Below are 20,202 nucleotides of genomic sequence, written 5' to 3' on the forward strand. Positions count from 1 at the left end.
ATACGTAAATTTCCTATGATATAATAAGTGAAAAAAGATTATAAAACATTATATACACTAGAAAGAATATATACCCATGTGGAAGAGAAAAACATAAAAATGAGGACTCTTGTCTAAAGCTCATGCTTTTATGTGTGTGCTTTGTTTTAAAAAATAAATAAAATGTTGCCACATGTTCTTTTATTATTGTGGTAAAATATACATAACATAAAACTGACCATTTGAAGCATTTTTAAGTGTACTTAATTTACTTAATGCCACTTAATCCAGTGGCATTAAGTACATTCACAACACTGCGTAACCATCACCACTATCTCTCTCCAGAGCTTTTTCATCATCCCAAACTGGAACGCTGTACCGATTAAACAGCACCTTCTTTTCTCCCCTCCTCCCAGGCCCTGGCAACCACTCTTTTATTTTCTGTCCCTATGAATTTACCTATCCAAGGTACCTTGTATAAGTCGAATCAGAAAGTATTTGTTCCTTTGTGTCTGGCTTTAATAAATGTTTTTTAAAGAAAGTAGAAAACAGTTCCAATGGTGATAAACAAGTAAGGATTAAAAAAAAGTTCCCACAAACTTCAGAGAAGATTACTTGTTCTATACCTATTTGAACCAGTTTTAAAACAGTTTAACTGATCAAGGACACCACCTCGGGGAACACTCTTTTGTAATTTTTGAAGCAGTGCCAGCCCTTGCTCTTGAGAGTCAAGCAATCAGGCACGGACTTGCCCCCATAATCATGCCTCTGAGTGTGAAACAGGTCCCCAGCAGTCTCACCTGAATCATCACATGCCAACCCACTGAAAGAACACCAACCCCTAAGTCCTACACTTCCCCTAAATCCTGTCTTATCATCAGCAGACGGCTCTGCTCAAAGAGACTAACCGGCATAGCTGTTTAAGGAATAAAATACATGTAATAATAAAATAAAATATAAATAAAATTCAATAAATGTATAAGCAGCAAATTCAAATGTGTCTTTTTATTTCAGCTAAAAAGACAAATATTAAGTGCTAGTTTGACACAAGGCATAACCATACAAATCAAAACAGATAATTATTTTAGGTTATATTCTCAAAAATTGTTTGTGGAACTTAGAAATTTTCACTACATTATTATAGCATATTGAGGACTTCACTATTAAGTAAAATGGTGGATGTACTAAGTCCCCCCAAAAGTACACAATTGTTAGGACAGGAATATGGTTCTCACCTTTAATGGTTCGTTATGAGCCACATACTCCTGAGGATGCTCCAAAAATTTTTCTTTAGCCTCAGGATTTGAAAAGTAGTAGATCTTTTCTCGATATTTAGCTGCTTCTTCTACGTTGCCTGGTTGTAGGATGAAGTTTTCTTTGAGAACCACTGGACAAAAGTGCTTTGTGTCTCCCAAATGCCTTTTCTTCTCTTTCACTCTCTCTTCATTCTAGAAATATTATTTAACATTTGGGAAATATTTTAATACTAAACAGGGGATTGAAAAATAAGGTCGCTTGAATAATATTTAACCATAACAATACACCTTTAAAACAATTTGCAAAAGCCAGTTCTTATACTCTTTCAATTAATTAAAAAATCAGTTTCTCATATCCAAGTTCACATCTCAAGCTTCTTTATTTTCATAAAGGAAATAAAGCAGCACTGAGAATCAAGGCGTCCCCAGCCCTCTACAGACACAGGTGTAATGAAAAACTCCAGGGTGTGCTGGTGCAGGGTCAGTTTCTCAAATAAAGTAACTGCCAAGAAGTAACAGCTGAGCCAGGGTCACAACTTCTTACCCACTGAAACTGAGATGAGAGCTGTTTCAGGATTTGCTTTGTTTCCTACTAAGTGGATATATAATCAAGTAATTTGGAACTATTTTATTTCAGTCCATTGGAAATGTGTAATATATTTTCAATTGTGAAAAATAAAGAAGCTATGTGTAAAGCCTTTAGGGATTCCTGTAATTTATTTAAAGCAGTGGAAGTATATTTAAAAAATAATTTTCTGTGTTATAAAATACATGCTTATTGTAAATTATTCAAAACACATCACAATGTGTGAAGAATGAAAATTTCCTCTCACGTACCTTTTTCCTTCTAATACTATATTAACAATATACATACAAAAATAGATATTTAGGCACAAATATATTATTTTTAAAAATACCAATGGAAATACTTTACATGATTATTCTACTACATGCATCTTTTTTCCCCCAAAACAAAATATAATGAACAACTTTCTGTAAAGATAAAAAAATGAGACTAATCTCTACCTTTCCTGTACCACTCTTTTTTAATTTTTATCATTCTTATTTTTTAAATTTTATTTTAAATGTTAGTTTTTAAAATTATATTTGTCACTCAATATCATATTAGTTGCAGCTATACTACATAGTAATCAGACATTTGTATAACTTACAAAGTGATCACCTTGATAAGTTTAGTATCCATTTAACACCATACACTCTTATTGCAATATTACTGACTATATACTCTACGCTGTACTTTACACGCCTGTGACTAGTATCTTGCAACACTCTTGTTCAATGTTGTATCAGGATTATGCAAGCTTCATAATGAGCTGGGAAGTATTGATCTTTTTCTATGATGTAGAAGAGTTAAAACAACATACGAATTATCTATTCAATGAAGGGATATTTGAAATGAACTAAAACTCCCCTCTATTATTTTTGTTTGTTCAGCTTTTATCTTTATTTCTAAGAAAATTTTAGTAATTTGTATATTGACAATCCTTTTCATCTTGATTTAAAATTTATTAGTATAAAGTTCCTGTAATTTAAAATTACCCTCTTCTTAAAATCTGATTATATACTGGTAAATTTCTGTTTCAAATGTTATGTATTGCTTCTTTTTACCTAATTTGACTTGTTAGAAATTTGTCTATTTTATTGCTCTTGCTAGTGAACCAACTTTTCATTTTTTGAAATTAGGTCTATTTTTAAAATTTGGCCTTCTTTTCCTATTTCATTAATTTTTGCCTTTTATCTCTTGCTTTCTCTTTTCCTTTGGTTTATTTTGTGGTGCTTTATTCCAAGTTCTTGAATTGAATGCTCAATTAATTTTTCCAGTCTTTCAATAAATGCTCTAGGGGGCACGGTGGCTCAGGTGGTTGGAGTGCCATGCTCCTGATGCCCGAGGTCGCCGGTTCGATTCCCACATGGGCCAGTGAGCTGTGCCCTCTACAACTAAGATTGTGAACAATGGCTCTCCCTGGAGCTGGGCTGCTGAGATAGCCAGAGGTTGGCGTGTGCTGCCATGTGCTGCCAGGAGCGGCTGGAGGCCAGCGTGAGCGGCCAGCAGCCGGTGAGAGCTACCGTGAGCGGTCCACCGATGACTGGTGACTGACTGCCTCAGCCGGGGGGAGCGCAAGGCTCATAAAACCAGCATGGGCCAGGGAGCTGTGGCCTACACAACTAGACTGAGAAACAACGCTTGAACCCGAGTGTGGTGGGGGGAAGCAGAAGGGGAAAAAAAAATGCTCTTAAAGTAGGGTTGTCAGACTTAGCAAATAAAAATGCAGGTTCTCAAGTGATATTTGAATTTCACATAAAAAACAAGGTTTCTAGTATATACCATACATAAGTATGTACCTTACATTAAAAAATTACTCATTTATCTGAAATTCAAATTTTTAATCTGGCAACTCTAATTTCTACTTCTGCCGTGCAACAAAGCTTTTATATGTGATCTTTTAATTATCATTAATTATTAGTCTGTAATTTCATTTTTGATTTCTTATTTAACTTATCAACATTTAGAAAGAAAATATGTGTATTGCTAAAATTTCAAGTGTTTATATTGGGGGAATGGCGAAGTACTAGCCTTCCAGGGTTAATTTTTTGTTTTATTACATTGTGATCAGAGACGGTGATCTGTACGATTTCTACTTTTTATACTTCATTGTGGTTTTCTTTGTGAACTACTATATGAGCATTAAAGAGAATGTTCATTCTTTATGGGTGTAGGCTTGAACACTGACAGGTGACTGGATTAAAAAAATGGGGTATATTTATATACAATGGTATATTATTCAGCCGTAAAAAAGAAGGAAATTCTGCAACTTGCAACAACATGGATGATCCTTGATGGCATTATGCTAAGTGAGATGAGTCAGAAAAAGACAAGTATTGTATGATCTGACTTATATGTGGAATCTAAGAAAGCTGAACTCATAGAAACAGAGAGTAGAACAGTGGTAGCCAGGGATTGGGGTGTTGGGGAAATGGGGCGATGTTGGTCAAAAGGTACAAACTTCTAGTCATAAGATGAGTAAGTTCTAGGGATCCAATGTATGGCATGGTCACTACAGTTAACAATAATGTATTATACACTTTAAAGTTGCTAAGAGAGTAGATCTTAAATGTCCTCACGACAAACAAAAAATTGTAATTATGTGAGATGATGGATGTGTTAACTAACATTACTGTGGTGATCATTTTGTAATATAAACATGTATCAAACCATCATGTTGTACAACTTCAAACTTACACAATGTTATTTTTCAGTTATTTCTCAATAAAGCTGGAAAAAAAATTTAAAAAGACTTTTAATAAACACTAACATAATTTCTAACAGTTCAAGGCCACATCCCTAATATGACCCTACTCTCTTTTCGTGTCTGCCTAACTCAAGGCTGCCAAAAAAATGGACTGTTTGTTCCAGCCAGCACCTGAGGACAGGCTCTCTGTCTCCTAGTCTCTATGGGAGCAGAGAATCCTGACTTACATAACTGCCACCTAGCAGACACAGCTGGCTCAATTGTTTTTTAAACTGACTGACTGACTAACTAATGCTTTGTAATTTTTCACTCCTGCTTGCCCCCCTCCTTATTCCTTAATTCTCTCTTTCACTTCTGTATGTCCATCCAACTCAACCAAAGTTGATTTCAGCTCACACTGGACTCTTTTCCCTATCGCAATAGTTATTACTGATTAAAAGCTGTTCTTAGCACTTTAACTAGTGCCCAGTTTTGTTTATCTTTTACAGTATAAAATATCTTTTTGCATTAAAACATGCATTTCTCCTTGAATTCTATCTACTTTTATTGATATTCAGAATGCCATTTCTTTTTTTGTTGCTAGCATTTGCTTTTTATATCTTGATCCATTTGATCTATTTTGTTTTTACAGTTAATTGTTGTAAATGGCATATATTTTTTGACTCCAGTATTGCCTTAGAATGGGTTGCGTAGAATTATCCCTAAATAAATTTTAGAAGCAGAATGTGAGGTATGTGTGCAGTGACGATGGTGGTGGTGCCGTGCCTTGGAGCAAGGGATTCTGGGAAGGTGGTGATCTGAGGACACTCCCTTCCTTGCTCTAACAACTCCTTAGAGTGAAATAACTGCTGGGGCAGGCGGTGATCATGCACATCTGAGGGGAGAAACCTGTGCAGCACTCTTTACCACTACCGCTCGATGAGTACCTGGGGCAAACATCAGAGGGACCAGAGTACTGAGGTGGTTAAGTCCTAAAAGAAATTCTGTTTTCAGAGATCTGTGGATTTCCTGGGGAATGTTAGCATCAGCAGCTATCACCCAGGAGTGTTTGTGGTCTCTCTGACCTGCTCAAGACCAAGAAGGAGCTGTATGTGTGACAGGAGTCCTCCTTGACTCTGAATCTGTGCTAATACGAGGATTCCAAACGACTAGGCTTGTCCAGGCCTCAGCAACACATAGGTGGCCTATCTGCTACTACACTCCTGATCTATGCGGAGAGCAGTCACTTTGCCTGTCACAATTTTTGAGAATGACATCACTGAGAGCACCCGAGCAATAGACCTGAAACCCCACAGAGAGAAAAAAAATGAAACACCACCTATAGGCCAAGGGAGCCTAACAGACTGAAAGATCTGTTAGATCAAATGGGCCATAAACACTGCAACACAGAGTTGGAAAAAACCCAATCTCTGACTCATACCTCTTCCTCTTCCTCATCTTCTTCTCCTAGCTCCTCATCAGCTTCTATTTCAGCCTGATAGTCTTCTGTTTCTTCTTCGAAATCTTCCAAACTTAGCTCCCATCCAGTATACTGGAAAGGTTCTGTAAAAAAGGAAGGAAGGAAGGAAGGAAGGAAGGAAGGAAGGAAGGAAGGAAGGAAGGAAGGAAAAAGAAAGAAAGAAAGAAAATATGGAAATACAATTTTATGATAAAATTATATTAGCATACTACAGTAGTCAAAGATTAAGAAAACGAATCATGATGACTGATCTCTTAGCTGAAATGTGTATGCAAATCAGCCTTTACAAATGCTTTATGTGACAACTGGCCAGTGTGGCAGTGCCGCTTGTGCCCCACCGCTTTTCTGATTAGTGGATGCCTGCGCTATGGGAGTTGTTAGATATTTTAAACATCATCCCTGGATATATTGAATGTTGTACGTCATGGACCATCAAGAAAAGCTTTAAACTTTCACAGTATGTTTAATAATATTACTAGCTCTTGACAGTAAACGTTAGGATTACAGCCCTTACTTTCCATAGTCTCAACTACTTTTTGAAGTAGTTGCTCTGGAGTTTTGCCAGCAATCTCCAAGTTGAAAATCTGAGTGGAAGATTCAGTGATTACTGTTTCCAGAGGTTTCCAGACAGAGTTGAAAGATTTAATCTTCTCTTTCATTGGTTCCATTTCAGGAACATCAGGATAAGCATCTTCTGGAAATTCAGGTAGTATGACTTTTGAGTAAAGGTTAAAGGAAAGAAAAAAGAGGCTTCAAACATGATATCTTTAGCCATATTGCCAAAATAATTTATACTTTATAATATTTTAAAAACAGTTGAAAGAAATAAACTCAGTGTTCTGAGCAATGATGTAGATTTAGAAATTCACATTTTAATTATGCTTCATTCTTTGTATTGGCTGTAAATTATTACCTATTAATAAAATTATTTGGCTAATTAATGTGCATTTCATATAGTAACCTTAACTGTTAATAAAATAAAATTTGATGAAAAAGTATTATAAGCTGGCTAGATACATTTTTAATGTAAGAAGCTAAATATATATAACACATCAACTGGCAAACGATGTAGAAAAAAGTAAGTAGAAAGTTGGTACTATGCCTAAAATAAGGGACTAGACCCTTTGTAGGAGAATATGAAAAACACTTTTATGCACTACTTTTATAAGCTAACCTGTTTCAGGTAATGTAATTTCTAGGTCCTCTTTGGATTCTTTTGGAATTTCTGTTCCAACTGTAGCTTCCCCAGTAGGCTCAGATACTTAAAAAAGAAATCTAATAGTTAGTGTTTTAATTTTAAAACATTGTTCCTTTATCAGAGTTTTGGCACAAAGAAAATTTCAAACACAGTTTAAATTGTATACACTATGTCTAATTGAAAAATCCAGTTCTTGTTAGGTAAAGTATGGCCTGAAAATACCTAATAGTATAAGGAAGAAAATGAAGAATATTCTTAACTATACTAACGGACATTGACCAGAATAATAATTGACACATGGAACATACAATTCTGATTGATAACAGTCATGTCGACAGCATTGAGCTAGAACTGACCCTAAATGGAATAAGATGCTGGCTTTAGAACATCCAAAGGAGGCTCCCTGGGAGAAATAGTAAGGAGATAAAAGGCAATAAAACTAAATTGTCCCCTAGATCGGTTACATTAGTAAATACTAAATGTGAGACACTATGGAAACTGGAACTCTGGGGATACGTTTGATGTATTATATTTAATGGATGTCAGTTTCTTCTATTTCTTTTGATATTTTATGGACTATCTTGTAAAAGGTAGGTGGGAGGGAGAATTGTCAGCTTAATTGGTTAGATCCTAAAGAAAATGACGGGGTTTGTGGGTGGCAGCACAAATAAATAGAGGTGTGGCACTCTTAAAAAAAAATTGGGTATTTCACCCTGCTGGCTCCTCTGTCTGGCACAAGGGAATCTAATTTTATTCTTATTGTCCCATAGAGCTAATACCAATCCTTGTGGTAAAAATGATCTATGTTGAATTTGAGATTTCTCAGTGTGAAAATTCCCCCTACTCCTGGTTCTTTTCCCAGCCAACAGCAGGTTTCCAGCTCTGAATTGCTCCAGGCTGGCATCTAGTTCCAAGTATCTGAAGACCTTCAGTTTGTAGCATTAGTTTTGAATCTAATACTAACTCTGCTTGGAAGCATTTACGAGCCTCCCTCCCTCCACGGTGGGGTACCCTGTATCTTGCTGCTTTAAGCCCACTCTCTGGTCCTGAGAGTGCCTTTCATTGCCCACAGACTCCTTCTTGCCCTGCCTCAACCCAGCAAACTGCACCTCTGCAGCAGGGCTGGCTTCCTGGGCGTGTGGCCTGTGCAGTTGTACAGAGCCTCACTCAGAATAGCTTCATGTTTAGTTTAATGCTCTGTGGTTGTCAATTTGAAAATTTTAATAATTTTTATCTTTGAACTGTGTTTTGTAAGCAAAATCCGAAGTGACTTCAACGGGACAACAGAGCATGCATATAAGCCGAGATATGCACAATATGTGTTTGCCAGATCTTCCCATCTCATTCTTATGAGAGTTCCTGATGCCCCATCATGAGTGCACAATTCCAGGGGACCCACGATGCGTGGGAGTACGGTGACTGAGTGGTGACAGCAGGCAGGGGAGGATGCTGACAGCCCTGAGAGACCATGCTTTCCCTTGGAACTAGAACTTGCTTCAGATGTAGAAAAAAGGTTAGAGCGCTCAGAGAGACATGAATGACCAAGGAACCCCATCATATCCTTTCTTATTCTTGTTACTTTCCTGTAGTAAATACGTAGGCTGAAAAGGATGACAGAAGGAAAAGAAAAGACAGGACAACCAATGTTCCTTTTTCTTTCAGTCTTTCCTTAGTCATTAGTAAGTTAAAGGTAGAGAGTGTTGGTAGAATATGTGCATATTAAGAAGTGAAATAAAAAGCTGATTTAGTTTTGTGCACAAAACAGACTCAGTGTTCTGGTGAGAATGAAATACCTATGTATGTATGAGCTGTGAAATGTGAATTGTGTCGTTTCAGTGATTCTGCATATGAGTTAAATGCTCATATTTTCATTTAAAAATGGCACTGCACAACATAAAGGAGAATGGTAAAATTCATGCTAATAATTTAAATTTTTAGTTTTTCTTTACTTAGAATGACATTAAATAGCAAATAAAAAGCGAAACATAATAAGTTGAGAGAGAGATTATGGAAGAAAAAGCTTTATATTTTCCTACCTTTAATGGCACTTTCCCCCTACCTTTTGAACAATGTGTCCCACAAATGACATAGCTGGCCCTGTTCCCGAGTGTCAGGACGGGCAGAGCAGAGCTGGCTTCCTACTGCACTCAAACCATGTGTTGGACTAAATGGCTGCTATCTGGAGGCTCCTTTTTCCATTCTTAGCCTGCTTCCATTTTATTAACAGATAAACATATACACACGCGTGCACATACAAACACACCAATAGACATGAGTAGAATTAAGGATATGGCTGCCAATTAAGTCTAACCTGATTCAGGGACCAAGGACACTTCAGACGCCTCAGGTAAGGACCCCCCAGTCTCCTCGGCTACCTCAAGGGCCTCAGACCCTTCGGGAATAAAAGTCTCATCACCTTCAATCTCCTCTTCAGCCTCAGGTTCAGGATCTTCTGCTTTTAGAAAAAATAAATTATCATTCAGATAAGGTCAGCAAACATTTAATTGGGAGCCAGACACTCTGAGAAGTGCTCAGACCCAAACAAAGAATAAGGAATGGTCCCAGCCCTCCCAGAGCAAGGGGTTTACTGGGGGAGAGAGAGATACACTACTATATATTTTACCTGTTAAAATGTAGTGGTAAGTAAAGGATTATCGTCATGTGCTCAAAGAGTTATGGGAGCACGAGCAGAAGGGTTCATTTAAAAGAGGAATTGTTTGTAGCAGTCCCAAATATCGTAACAGTAAGAAAGTGGAAACAGCCCTGATGTCCAGTCAATAAGGGAATGGTTAGACCTACACTGTCAGATATGTAGCCATTAACCATGTGTGACTATTGAGCACTTGAAATGTGGCTGGTTTAAACTGAGATGTGCTGTAAGCATAAAATACACAATGGATTTTACATTTAGTATGAAAAATTGAATGCAAAATATCAATAATTTTTGCATTGATTACATGTCAAAATAGTATCTTGGATATTGCATATTAAATAAAATATAATTCATTTCACTTGTTTCTTTTTACTTTTTATGTGTCTACTAGATAATTTATCATTACATATGTGGCTTGCATTATATTTCTATTGGGCAGCACCTCGCTAGACTCTGTTTTCTTACAGCTAATAAGTAATAGAGTATATTGATCAATATGTTAAATGGAAATTTAAAAAGCATAACTCCACGTTTTCTGTAGTTGCTGATGACCACTATCAGAAATAAATGCATGGAAGTCTTTCAGGAAGGAGATGGAGTAACTGGTGGTGTCAGAAAAATCTATCTCCTCAATCCTTTAATATATTTGTGAAATTGACAGCAAAACAAGGTACTTTCTATGCAGAGATGACATGAGAAAATAAACGAGCTTGTTTTCTGGATTTTTGCGGGAATCCCAGTGAGCACCTTCCAAGAATCACATTCCAGTGGTGTGTAATACCTCTGGCACAGGGATGTTTACCTAAATCTGGGTGATTAAGCACCCAAGAAAAGCATCCTGAAGTGTCATTATATCTCGAGGTCTGACCAGGACTGCTAAACACATGTGTTCCTTCCGAGTATATGACTGAGAATGTGATGAATCTTTTGTGTTACAAGAAGAATGTTATGGTGATACACAGGAGGGAGAAGCAGCATTTGCTGAATCCTATTAGGGTTTGGGATGAAGTTATGTGCTCTACACCAGAATCTCAAAATGTCTTTCAACTAAATATCTCCTAGAGTAAAAAAAATAAAAAAATAAAAAATAATTTACAAAATCATATACCTCCAATATGCATCTATTTAGTTATTTGTAAGTTGTATAGTAGGTACTTTGTAAAACATACAAATAAAAAAATTTATATAATGATGCAGAAAACTGTAAAAAGTTCCAATACTGTTTTCTAGAACCCTAATGGATAATGTGAGTACTATGTAAGTAAAAAATGGACTGAAAAGTGTTATATGATCCTTGTACTATCTGTGATTTTGACTAAGTATATGTTGTATTATTATCTATTGCCTCAGAATAAGTTACCCCAAAGTGTATTGGTTAAAACAACAATAATCACATATTATCCTTGTAGTTTCTGGGGTCAGGAATTTGGGAGTGGCTTATTGATGGTTGTGGCTCTGGGTCTCTCGTAAGTCGTACTGAAAATGTTAATCAGAGCCGTAATACCCGAAGGCTTGAGTGGGGCCAGAGAATCTACTTCCAAGGTGGTTATTTAAAATCAGAATCGAGATTTTTGAGGAACAGAGATAAGCCTAAAGTCCTGACCCACAGAACTGTGCGTATAATAAAAATGGTGGTTGTTTTACAGTTTTGAGGTGGCTCTTTGTACAGCAATGGAAAACTGAAACAGATACTCTACTCTTTTGAGCTATGGACCCCTTTGGCAGTCTGGTGAAATTTAATGACCCCTTCTTAGAATAATGCTTTCAATCTTATAAAATAAAATATGTAAGAAGCCAATTGTATTGAAATAGTCATAAAGATATCAAAAATTTTCTTGTGCTGTAAGAAATTTGTGCATCTTTACTAATGCATTAAATAACAAGAACTAATAGCTGGTTTAATAACTACCACAATTTGGGGATAGGGATATGCATAAATAAGATATATAAAACTAATATGGTGTAAAAATATCTTCATTTCTATTAGTGACAAAGTCAAGTTACTGCTAATACTATTGTGTGTTTTTTTGCCTATATTAATTTCTAGTCTAAGGAAAAACTAAATTTCAATTAAAGGTTAGTTAAAATAAAGTTATGATTAGTTTCTCATTCAAGTTACCAGACCCCTGAATTCTATCCTTGGACCCTAGGTTAAGAACGCCAGTCTTAAAAGAAACTTTTAGTAGTAAGTTCTTCTATAAGTTTAAGTGCAAAGACAATGGGTATAGTAAGAGTTTGACAGTTTTCTCAACTTCTGTAGGATCCTTCGAATAGAAATAATCCCAATATGTGTCATCTATGACAAGGGCAACTATTTTAAGACATGCTGCACATGTTGTCCTGCTGTGTACCAGTCTTAGAGGGTGCGTGAGTATCTGTACCAGGAGTCTTTTTCCTATGAATTCATTACTACATATAAATTATTGTCCAAATTGGAACACTTTGAGAATTGAAAGGAGGTCAAAGAAATACATCAGAACCATAACCATAAACCTGAACTCTCATGAGCAAATAGAGAAATATGGTCAGCCTGTCTATCATTCACTGAAATAATGCAGCTGCTTGCAGTAACAATACAAAATTAAATGACAAATTATTAGTCATATCAATCTGTGTTTTGCCTTTTCTTTTCTCATTCATAGCTTCCAGTATTCTTTGATTTTCTTCTTCTAGTCTCAATGCCTCTTCTTTGGCTTTTCTGAAATAAAAAAGTTCAAAATTTAACTATCTCAGGAAATTCACACATTTCACAAAATTATAGGATTTAAGGCTTACAGTGGTAAAAAAAAAGAGTAAATTGTTTACAATATTCATTACACTTTTTACTTTACAATGTAAATATTTAATTTACTCATATTGAGGTCAGTTAATTTTCAGGATTTTTGTTTTGAAAGACAAGTTGGAATACTGCACTTTGAAAAACTTTGACTATTAATTAGGAAACCTGTCAAAATTAAAAAAGGATTGTCTAACTCCAAGTTGAAATGCCAAATGGCAGAAATTGTGCCATTTCCTTTTTTGATTAAAAGATAAATGTTCATAACATAATGTTAAGTGAAAAAAGTAGAATATAAAACTATGTATAATAGTTTCAATTCTGTAATTAAAATATATATAAATGATTAAAAGACTAGAAGAGAATTAGTCAAATTGTTATAATTGTAATTATCTCTGGATGGTGGCATTACGAGAGTTTTTAATTTTATTTAAGTTTTTTACATTTAAAAAATTTTCTGTACTGAATAAATAGAAAATTTATACATTTATCTTTGTAATCAGAATAATCATTTTCTGATTTAACACAGTAATGATGAAATTTAAAGAGATTTGGAATATGGGAACTTAAATATCTGGAGGGAATCTAGTTTTCTTTAGGGATGAAGAACTCAACCTGCCTTAATGGTGAATACAGGTATAAGGAAAGTTAGTAAAATGATGGAGAGAGGCAATATTTATAAAATTAAAATGTGTGTACTTTTGATATAGAAATTCTATATCTAGGAATTTAGCCCTCAGGAATCAGCAAACTATTGCACAAAGGAACATGTACAACAATGTTGCATTCTTTCCAAAATAATTTCATTTTTAAAACATAATACCAAAAACTGTACCAAGTATTCACCAACAGGGAACTAGTTAAGTAAAGTAGAGCCCATTTATACCAGTGGAACACTCTGGGACAGTCTTCCCTATAGGCTTGTCATTCTCTCATATTATTGTTCTTTGTGTCCTCTTCCCCTTCCTTTGAAAATCTAGTTATATACTATATTCTCTTCACAAGACAGTATCAGAACTCTTCTCCCAACAGATGTGTTTCTTGTTAATAGGGGGTGTTCTCTCACTGTATTCCGAATCCTGTGATTCAGCCTCAAGTTTTGATGTAATTTGAGTTCCCTTTGTTTTGTTTTTTTTAATTAAAGTTTATTGGGGTGACAATTGTTAGTAAAGTTACATAAATTTCAGGTATACAATTCTGTATTACATCCCCTATAAATCACATTGTGTGTTCACCACCCAGAGTCAGTTTTCCTTCCATCACCATATATTTGATTCCCTTTACCCTAATCTACCAACCCCCTCCCCCCTTCCCCTCTGGTAACTACTAAACTATTGTCTGTGTCTATGAGTTTTTGTTTCTCATTTGTTTGTCTTGTTCTTTTGTTGTTTTTGGTTTATTACCACATATTAGTGAAATCATATGGTTGGGTACTTTTTCTGTCTGACTTATTTCGTTTAGCATTATAATCTCAAGATCCATCCATGTTGTCACAAATGGTCCTATTTCATCTTTTCTTACCGCCGAATAGTATTCCATCCATTGTGTGTGTGTGTGTGTGTGTGTGTGTGTGTGTGTGTGTGTATATATATATATACACACACACACAATATATATATATATATATACACACATATACATATACATATATATATATATATATATATATATATATATATATATATATGTATCTCACAACTTCTTTATCCATTCATCTATCGAAGGACATTTTGGTTGTTTCCATATGACCCAGCAATCCCTCTCCTGGGTATCTACCAAAAAAATCCAAAAACATTTATCCATAAAGACAAGTGTGCTCCAATGTTCACTGCAGCTTTATTTACGGTGGCCAAGACATGGAAACAACCAGAGTTCCCTTTGTTTATGACAAGACCTCTGAGATGACTGGGCATTGTTTCTGAACTCTTTCCCCATTTTGATCGTGTATGAATCGGCAGTTCATACAGGACGTTTTTGTGAGGCTCCCCTCATCCAAAATCTGGATAAGGTATACTGCTGCTAAGAATCTAAACCTGGCAAGAACAAGAAAGACTTCTGATGCCACTTATTAGATACTTCGATAAACCACTTGGATAGATGGGTCAAAGACTAACTAATGATGACGACAAAAATTATTCTGCATTTGACTAGCACATGTGGAAACTGATGCTGGAAAAGCTGTAGGATTCGGTGTGTCTTAAGATATTTGGCTCAACATGGAATTCTTAATCCTGTTATCTCTTTTCTAACCAAGTTGCAAGGTCTTTGAAAGAGTCTCTGACCATTTTTTTTTTTCTGGTTCCATTTCAGATTTCATTTTCTGCAGTATATGAAGAAAATGTTTGTTCTGAAATACTCATGTTGAATTTAAAAGGGAACATACAGACACGTAGAAAAGCCTGCTTCAATCTGGGCAAGTCTTTGACATTAAGAAGTTTATAAAGATATAAACATTTAAAATCAAAAGAAGTAAAAAACTGATTATAGACATACCTCAGAAAATTCTATATGGTAAAAGCAAGGTGAAAGTAGAGTTGGGAGAAAGTAGAAAAGATCTCTTTTTCCTTTAAAAATAAATTATAAATGTAGAGTGATGTCAGAAACATGGCAGCATGAGGGGTCCCCCTTGATATCTTGCCTTGAAGTTACAACAAGTTGAACAGCTATAAATCAACAAAGGATTCCCTACGTAACACACAAATATGCCTGAGAGATCCACATTGAAACATCTGATGGTGGGCGAATCAGGGCAAACAGGAGAGGAGAGAAGGGAGAAGTACAGAGATGGGAGCTGTGGGATGCAACCCAGAGCTCACTGCGGTCCCAGGAGATGGGGGGATTTAGACTGCAGATGCACTCTCTCTGGCCCCAGCAATCCTGCCTGAATGGCCAGCATATAATATGGCTGAACCCAGCAATCGGAGCAGAGACCTCGGGCAAAGACTGTGTACAGAAGTGCAACAACTGTGGTCTAAGAGCCCTCACTGCCAGGCAGAAAACAAAGCCATGGAGCCTGGAAGTCTCCCCAAACCCTCCCAGAGCTCGCCTCTCCCACACCCTCCCAGTGCTAGCAGTGGGCCCCAGAAAAAAACTGTAGTAGTATCAAATATTAAAGAATATCTACAGTCCTGAGAACTGGAGAGATAGATCCTGAGCACCAGACACACACTGTGGATAATTCCAGAGACAAGGGAGGAGATACAGCGGTGAGGCAAATAGAGAAATATGGTCACCCTGTCTATAAATCACTGAAATACTGCAGTTGCTTGCAATAACAACACAAAATTAAAGGCAGTCACCATTACTCAGAAGAAAACAGACACAAACACACTAGTGACCTCTCTTGAGCCCACTCTGCCCCCAACTTTTGCAGCTGATCCCAGCAGGGGCACACAGGGCTGATGAGGTGCACAGCGCTACATCTGGCTGTGGGGGCAGCACTGGGATTTTGGGGGCTCAGAACCCTATCACCTACCACATCCTCCCATGGGGGGTGGTGCCCTGAGATCAAGGCAAACTGGTCACAGAGGAGACGCTCACCTCCCTAGGAAACCTCCCACCATGCAAGAAGCTGGAACAGGACAAGAGAAAATAGAATGCTCCAGCGCTACCTACCAGAAAACAAAAGAGAGACATGTTCATATCAACTTGCTGCAGAATTCACTCCTGTAGATGTCCAGGAAGAGAAACCATCCATCAATTACCATGAATAACCAAGGTAACAAGGCAGCTCAAAAAGAAAATGAAAAATATCCAGAAAATAAACTTAAAGATAGGAAGGAGTGTAATCAAATATTCAAACTATTGAGAGAGACAAATTATTAGCCAAGAATAATATATCCAGCAAAGTTATCCTTTAGATATGAAGGAGGAATAAAGATATACAGAAGCTGAAGAAATTTTCCACCACAAAGCCTGCATTGCAATAAATACTGAAGGAGGTTATTCTACCTGAAACAAAAAGACAAAAGGACACAAAACTATACAGAAAATTACTAATAGAAAGACAACAGCAGGAAATGGCAACCCCTACACAGAACAGGGCACTATACACTTAAACAACACATAAAAAGTAAAGGAAATAAAAACCGAGAGAGAGAGAGAGAGAGAGAGAGAGAGAGAGAGAGAGAGAGAGAGACAGAGAGACAGAGACAGAGAGACAGAGAGAGAAGACAATTTGCTACTGCAACTCAGAAATGAACTCACAGCATAAATAGGGATAATTTGTGACAACAAAAACATAAAAGGGGAGGGAGTAAAGATCTCAATTGGCAAAGGAGAATGGAGATAAGATGCATGCTGAAGAAAATGGACTACTGTACATATGAAACTTTCTTTCACATAAATTATGGTAACCACTCAGAAATAAATGTAGAACTGAGACACATAACATAAAAAAAAAGAGGAAACAGAGGTAATAAATTATAGACTGCCACTGAAGTAAAATAACAGAAACACAAAGGCAAAGAAACAATGGAGACAATGAGCTACCAGAAAACAAAAGATAAAATGGCTATTGGAAACCCTCATATATCAACAATCACCCTAAATGTAAATAGACTGAATTCACGAATAACAAGGCACAGAGTAACAGATTTGATTGAAAAACAAAACCCAACCACTTGCTCCCTTCAAGAGACAAATATAGACTCAAAGTGAAAGGGTGGAAAATGATACTCCAAGCAAATGGCATCCAGAGGAAAGCAGACATAGGCATACTTATATCAGATGAAACAGCCTTCAGTATGAAAAAGGTAACAAGAGACAAAGACGGACATTTCATAATGATAAAGGGGACAACACAACAAGAAGACAACACTTATCAATATATATGCTCCCAAACAGGGAGCATCAAAGTATACGAGGTCAGACAGACAATTAAGTTCGTGAACTTGTTGCAATGATGTTGCTAAACTTTTTTGATATGAGAGGGATTATTCATTATGAATTTGCACCAACTGGACAAACAGTTAACAAAGCTTACTATTTGGACGTGCTGAAAAGGCTGCGTGAAAAATTAGACGACTTGAACTTTTCACCAACACTTCATGGCTCTTGAATCACGACAATGCACCAGCTCACATGGCACTGTTTGTGAGGGAGTTTTTAGCCAGTAAACAAATAACTGTATTGGAACACCCTCCCTACTCACCTAATTTGGCCCCCAATTACTTCTTTCTTTACCTGAAGATAAAGGAAATATTGAAAGGAAGACAGTTGATGACATTCAGGACCTCAAGGGTAATATGGCCAGTTCAGAAAGAGGTCCAAAATTTCTTTGAAGGGTGGATTAGGTGCTGGCATCAGTGCATAGCTTCCCAAGGGGAGTACTTCGAAGGTGACCGTAGTGATATTCAGCAATGAGGTATGTAGCACTTTTTCTAGGATGAGTTCGCGAACTTAATTGTCAGACCTCGTATACATGGGCAGGTAATATTAGACAAAAGAGCCAAAAACATACAACGGAGAAAAGAAAGCTATTTCAATAAATGGTGCTGGGAAAACTGGAAAGCCACATGCGAAAGAATGAAACTAGACTGCTCTTTGTCACCATATAACAATGAATTGTATGAGATCTGAACATAAAATCTGAAACAATGAATTGTATAGAAGCATAGGTACTAAACTTATTGACCTTGGGTTCCGAGAGGATTGTATGAAATTGATTTCAAAGCCAAGGTAAGTAAAAGCAAAAATAAATGAATGGGATTATAGCAAACTAAAGAGCTTTTGCACAGGAAAAGTAACCATCAACAAAACAAATGGCAACCAACAGAATGGGAGAACATATTTGCAAGCAACACCTTCGATAAGGGGCTAATATGTCAAATATATCAAGAACTCATACAACTCAACAAAAACAAAAAAACAAACAATTCAATTTAAAAAATGGGCAGAAGACCTGAACAGACACTTCTCCCAAGAAGACATACAAACGGCTAACAGATGTATGAAAAAATGATCAACTTCATTAGCTATTAGGGAAATGCACATCAAAGCCACAATGAGATACTGCCTCTTACCTGTTAGAATGGCTGTCATCAACAAGACAAGTAATAATGTGTCGGAGAGGTTGTGGAGAAAAAGGAACCCTCATACACTGTTGATGGGAATGTAAATTGGTACAGCTACTATGGAAAACAGTATGGAGATTCCTCAAAAAATTAAGAATAGAATTACCACATGACCCAGCAATACCTCTTCTGAGTCATCTCCCAAAAAATCTGAAAACATCCATAAAGGTATATGTACTTCTATGTTTACTGCAGCACTATTCATGGTGGCCAAGACATGGAAACAATTAGTGTCCTTAGATAGATGATTGGATAAAGAAGATGTGGTACATACACACAATGGAGTATTATTCAGCCATAAGCTTTCATCTTTGAAATACTGCCATTTGCAACAACATGGATGGATCTTGAGATTATCATGCTAAGAGAAATAAGTCAGACAGAAAAAGTCGAGAACCATATGACTTCACTCATATCTGGGATATAAAACTGGAAGCAACAAATGAATAAGACATACAAACAAAAAATGACAGACACAGAAAACAGTTTAGTTGTTACCAGAGTAAGGGGGTGAGTGAGGTGTGATAGAAGAGGGAAAAGGCGGTCAAGTATCTGGTGATGGAAGGAGAACAGACTCTGGGTGGTGAACACATGATGCAATATATAGATGTTGTATTACACAACTGTCCACTTGAAACCTATATAATTTTAGTAACCCATGTAACCCCAATAGATTTAATAAAAATTTAAAAAATTATAGACATATTTATTTTTATGCATTTAAAATGTAGCAGACCTTCAGTCTAGAAATCATATGAACTTTGTTTTAGTCTTATGTCATTATCTTCATCAGTTCTCAAATATTTGACTATTTCTCATACACTGGAAAAAAGTTACGTAATCCCTTAAATCCTAGAAGATTTAGCTCTATTTGAAAGAAAACTTTTAAAAGCTAAAAATAAATGCAATCAGTTTGCAAGTATTACCTGAATTACTAATACTTTTTAGTCAATATGTCAAACAATCTCATTAATTAATCTAACTAAATTATACTTTGTATATTTTTATGATAAGTCCCTAAAGAAATGGCTAACTTAGAGGAATAATGAACACTGAAAAAAAATTCTCTGACACACTTATCAGTTATCTGCCCCTCTACCCTCTAATAACCCAGATACTGGCTTCATAATTTCCAGAGTTTAAAGAGCTCTCCTAAATCCCAGCTCAAATTGTTAATATCTGAAGGGGAAAATGAAATAGCATTTGAGAAAGCTCGTACAGGTGCCATCATTAATTGTAGGAGGTTTAGTGGATTAACATAAAGAAATTTAGTTCTTAAATGTCTCAGCCTCTGTCACATTGAGAAGTAGGAATCCCAGTGGACAAATTAAAATTTCAAGTATCTAACATGTTTCAGCTAGGAAGAACAATTAGCTAATTAAGTCACTGTTTCTTATTATACTTTATTTCTCATTCTGAAGAACTTGATATAGTTACAAGAAGCGGAGTACAGCATTAGGAATAGAGACAGTGGAAATGTAATGGCTGTGTGCGATGTCAGAGGAGTATTAGATGGGGGGATGGGAGGTTATCAC

General features: G+C 36.3%; 1 protein-coding gene across 12 annotated transcripts in view; it reads right to left on the reverse strand.

Moving 5' to 3' along the window:
- AK9 (adenylate kinase 9) overlaps window positions 1-20,202 on the reverse strand; it is a 109,866-nt gene that overhangs the window by 33,596 nt on the left and 56,068 nt on the right. For 9 of the 12 annotated variants that reach the window (XM_074333408.1, XM_074333410.1, XM_074333407.1 and 6 more), the window contains exons 20-25: window positions 12,439-12,515; window positions 9,476-9,616; window positions 7,141-7,227; window positions 6,481-6,681; window positions 5,928-6,049; window positions 1,215-1,427 (exon numbers count right to left, since the gene is read on the reverse strand). In XM_074333408.1, the coding sequence (XP_074189509.1) occupies window positions 1,215-1,427; window positions 5,928-6,049; window positions 6,481-6,681; window positions 7,141-7,227; window positions 9,476-9,616; window positions 12,439-12,515 (841 nt within the window). Of the gene's footprint in view, window positions 1-1,214; window positions 1,428-5,927; window positions 6,050-6,480; window positions 6,682-7,140; window positions 7,228-9,475; window positions 12,516-20,202 lie in introns of those variants that run through there. The other 3 variants (XM_074333409.1, XM_074333419.1, XM_074333418.1) reach the window with 3 other exon arrangements.

This window comes from Rhinolophus sinicus, linkage group LG05 (genome assembly GCF_036562045.2).
Source record: "Rhinolophus sinicus isolate RSC01 linkage group LG05, ASM3656204v1, whole genome shotgun sequence".
NCBI lineage: Eukaryota > Metazoa > Chordata > Mammalia > Chiroptera > Rhinolophidae > Rhinolophus > Rhinolophus sinicus.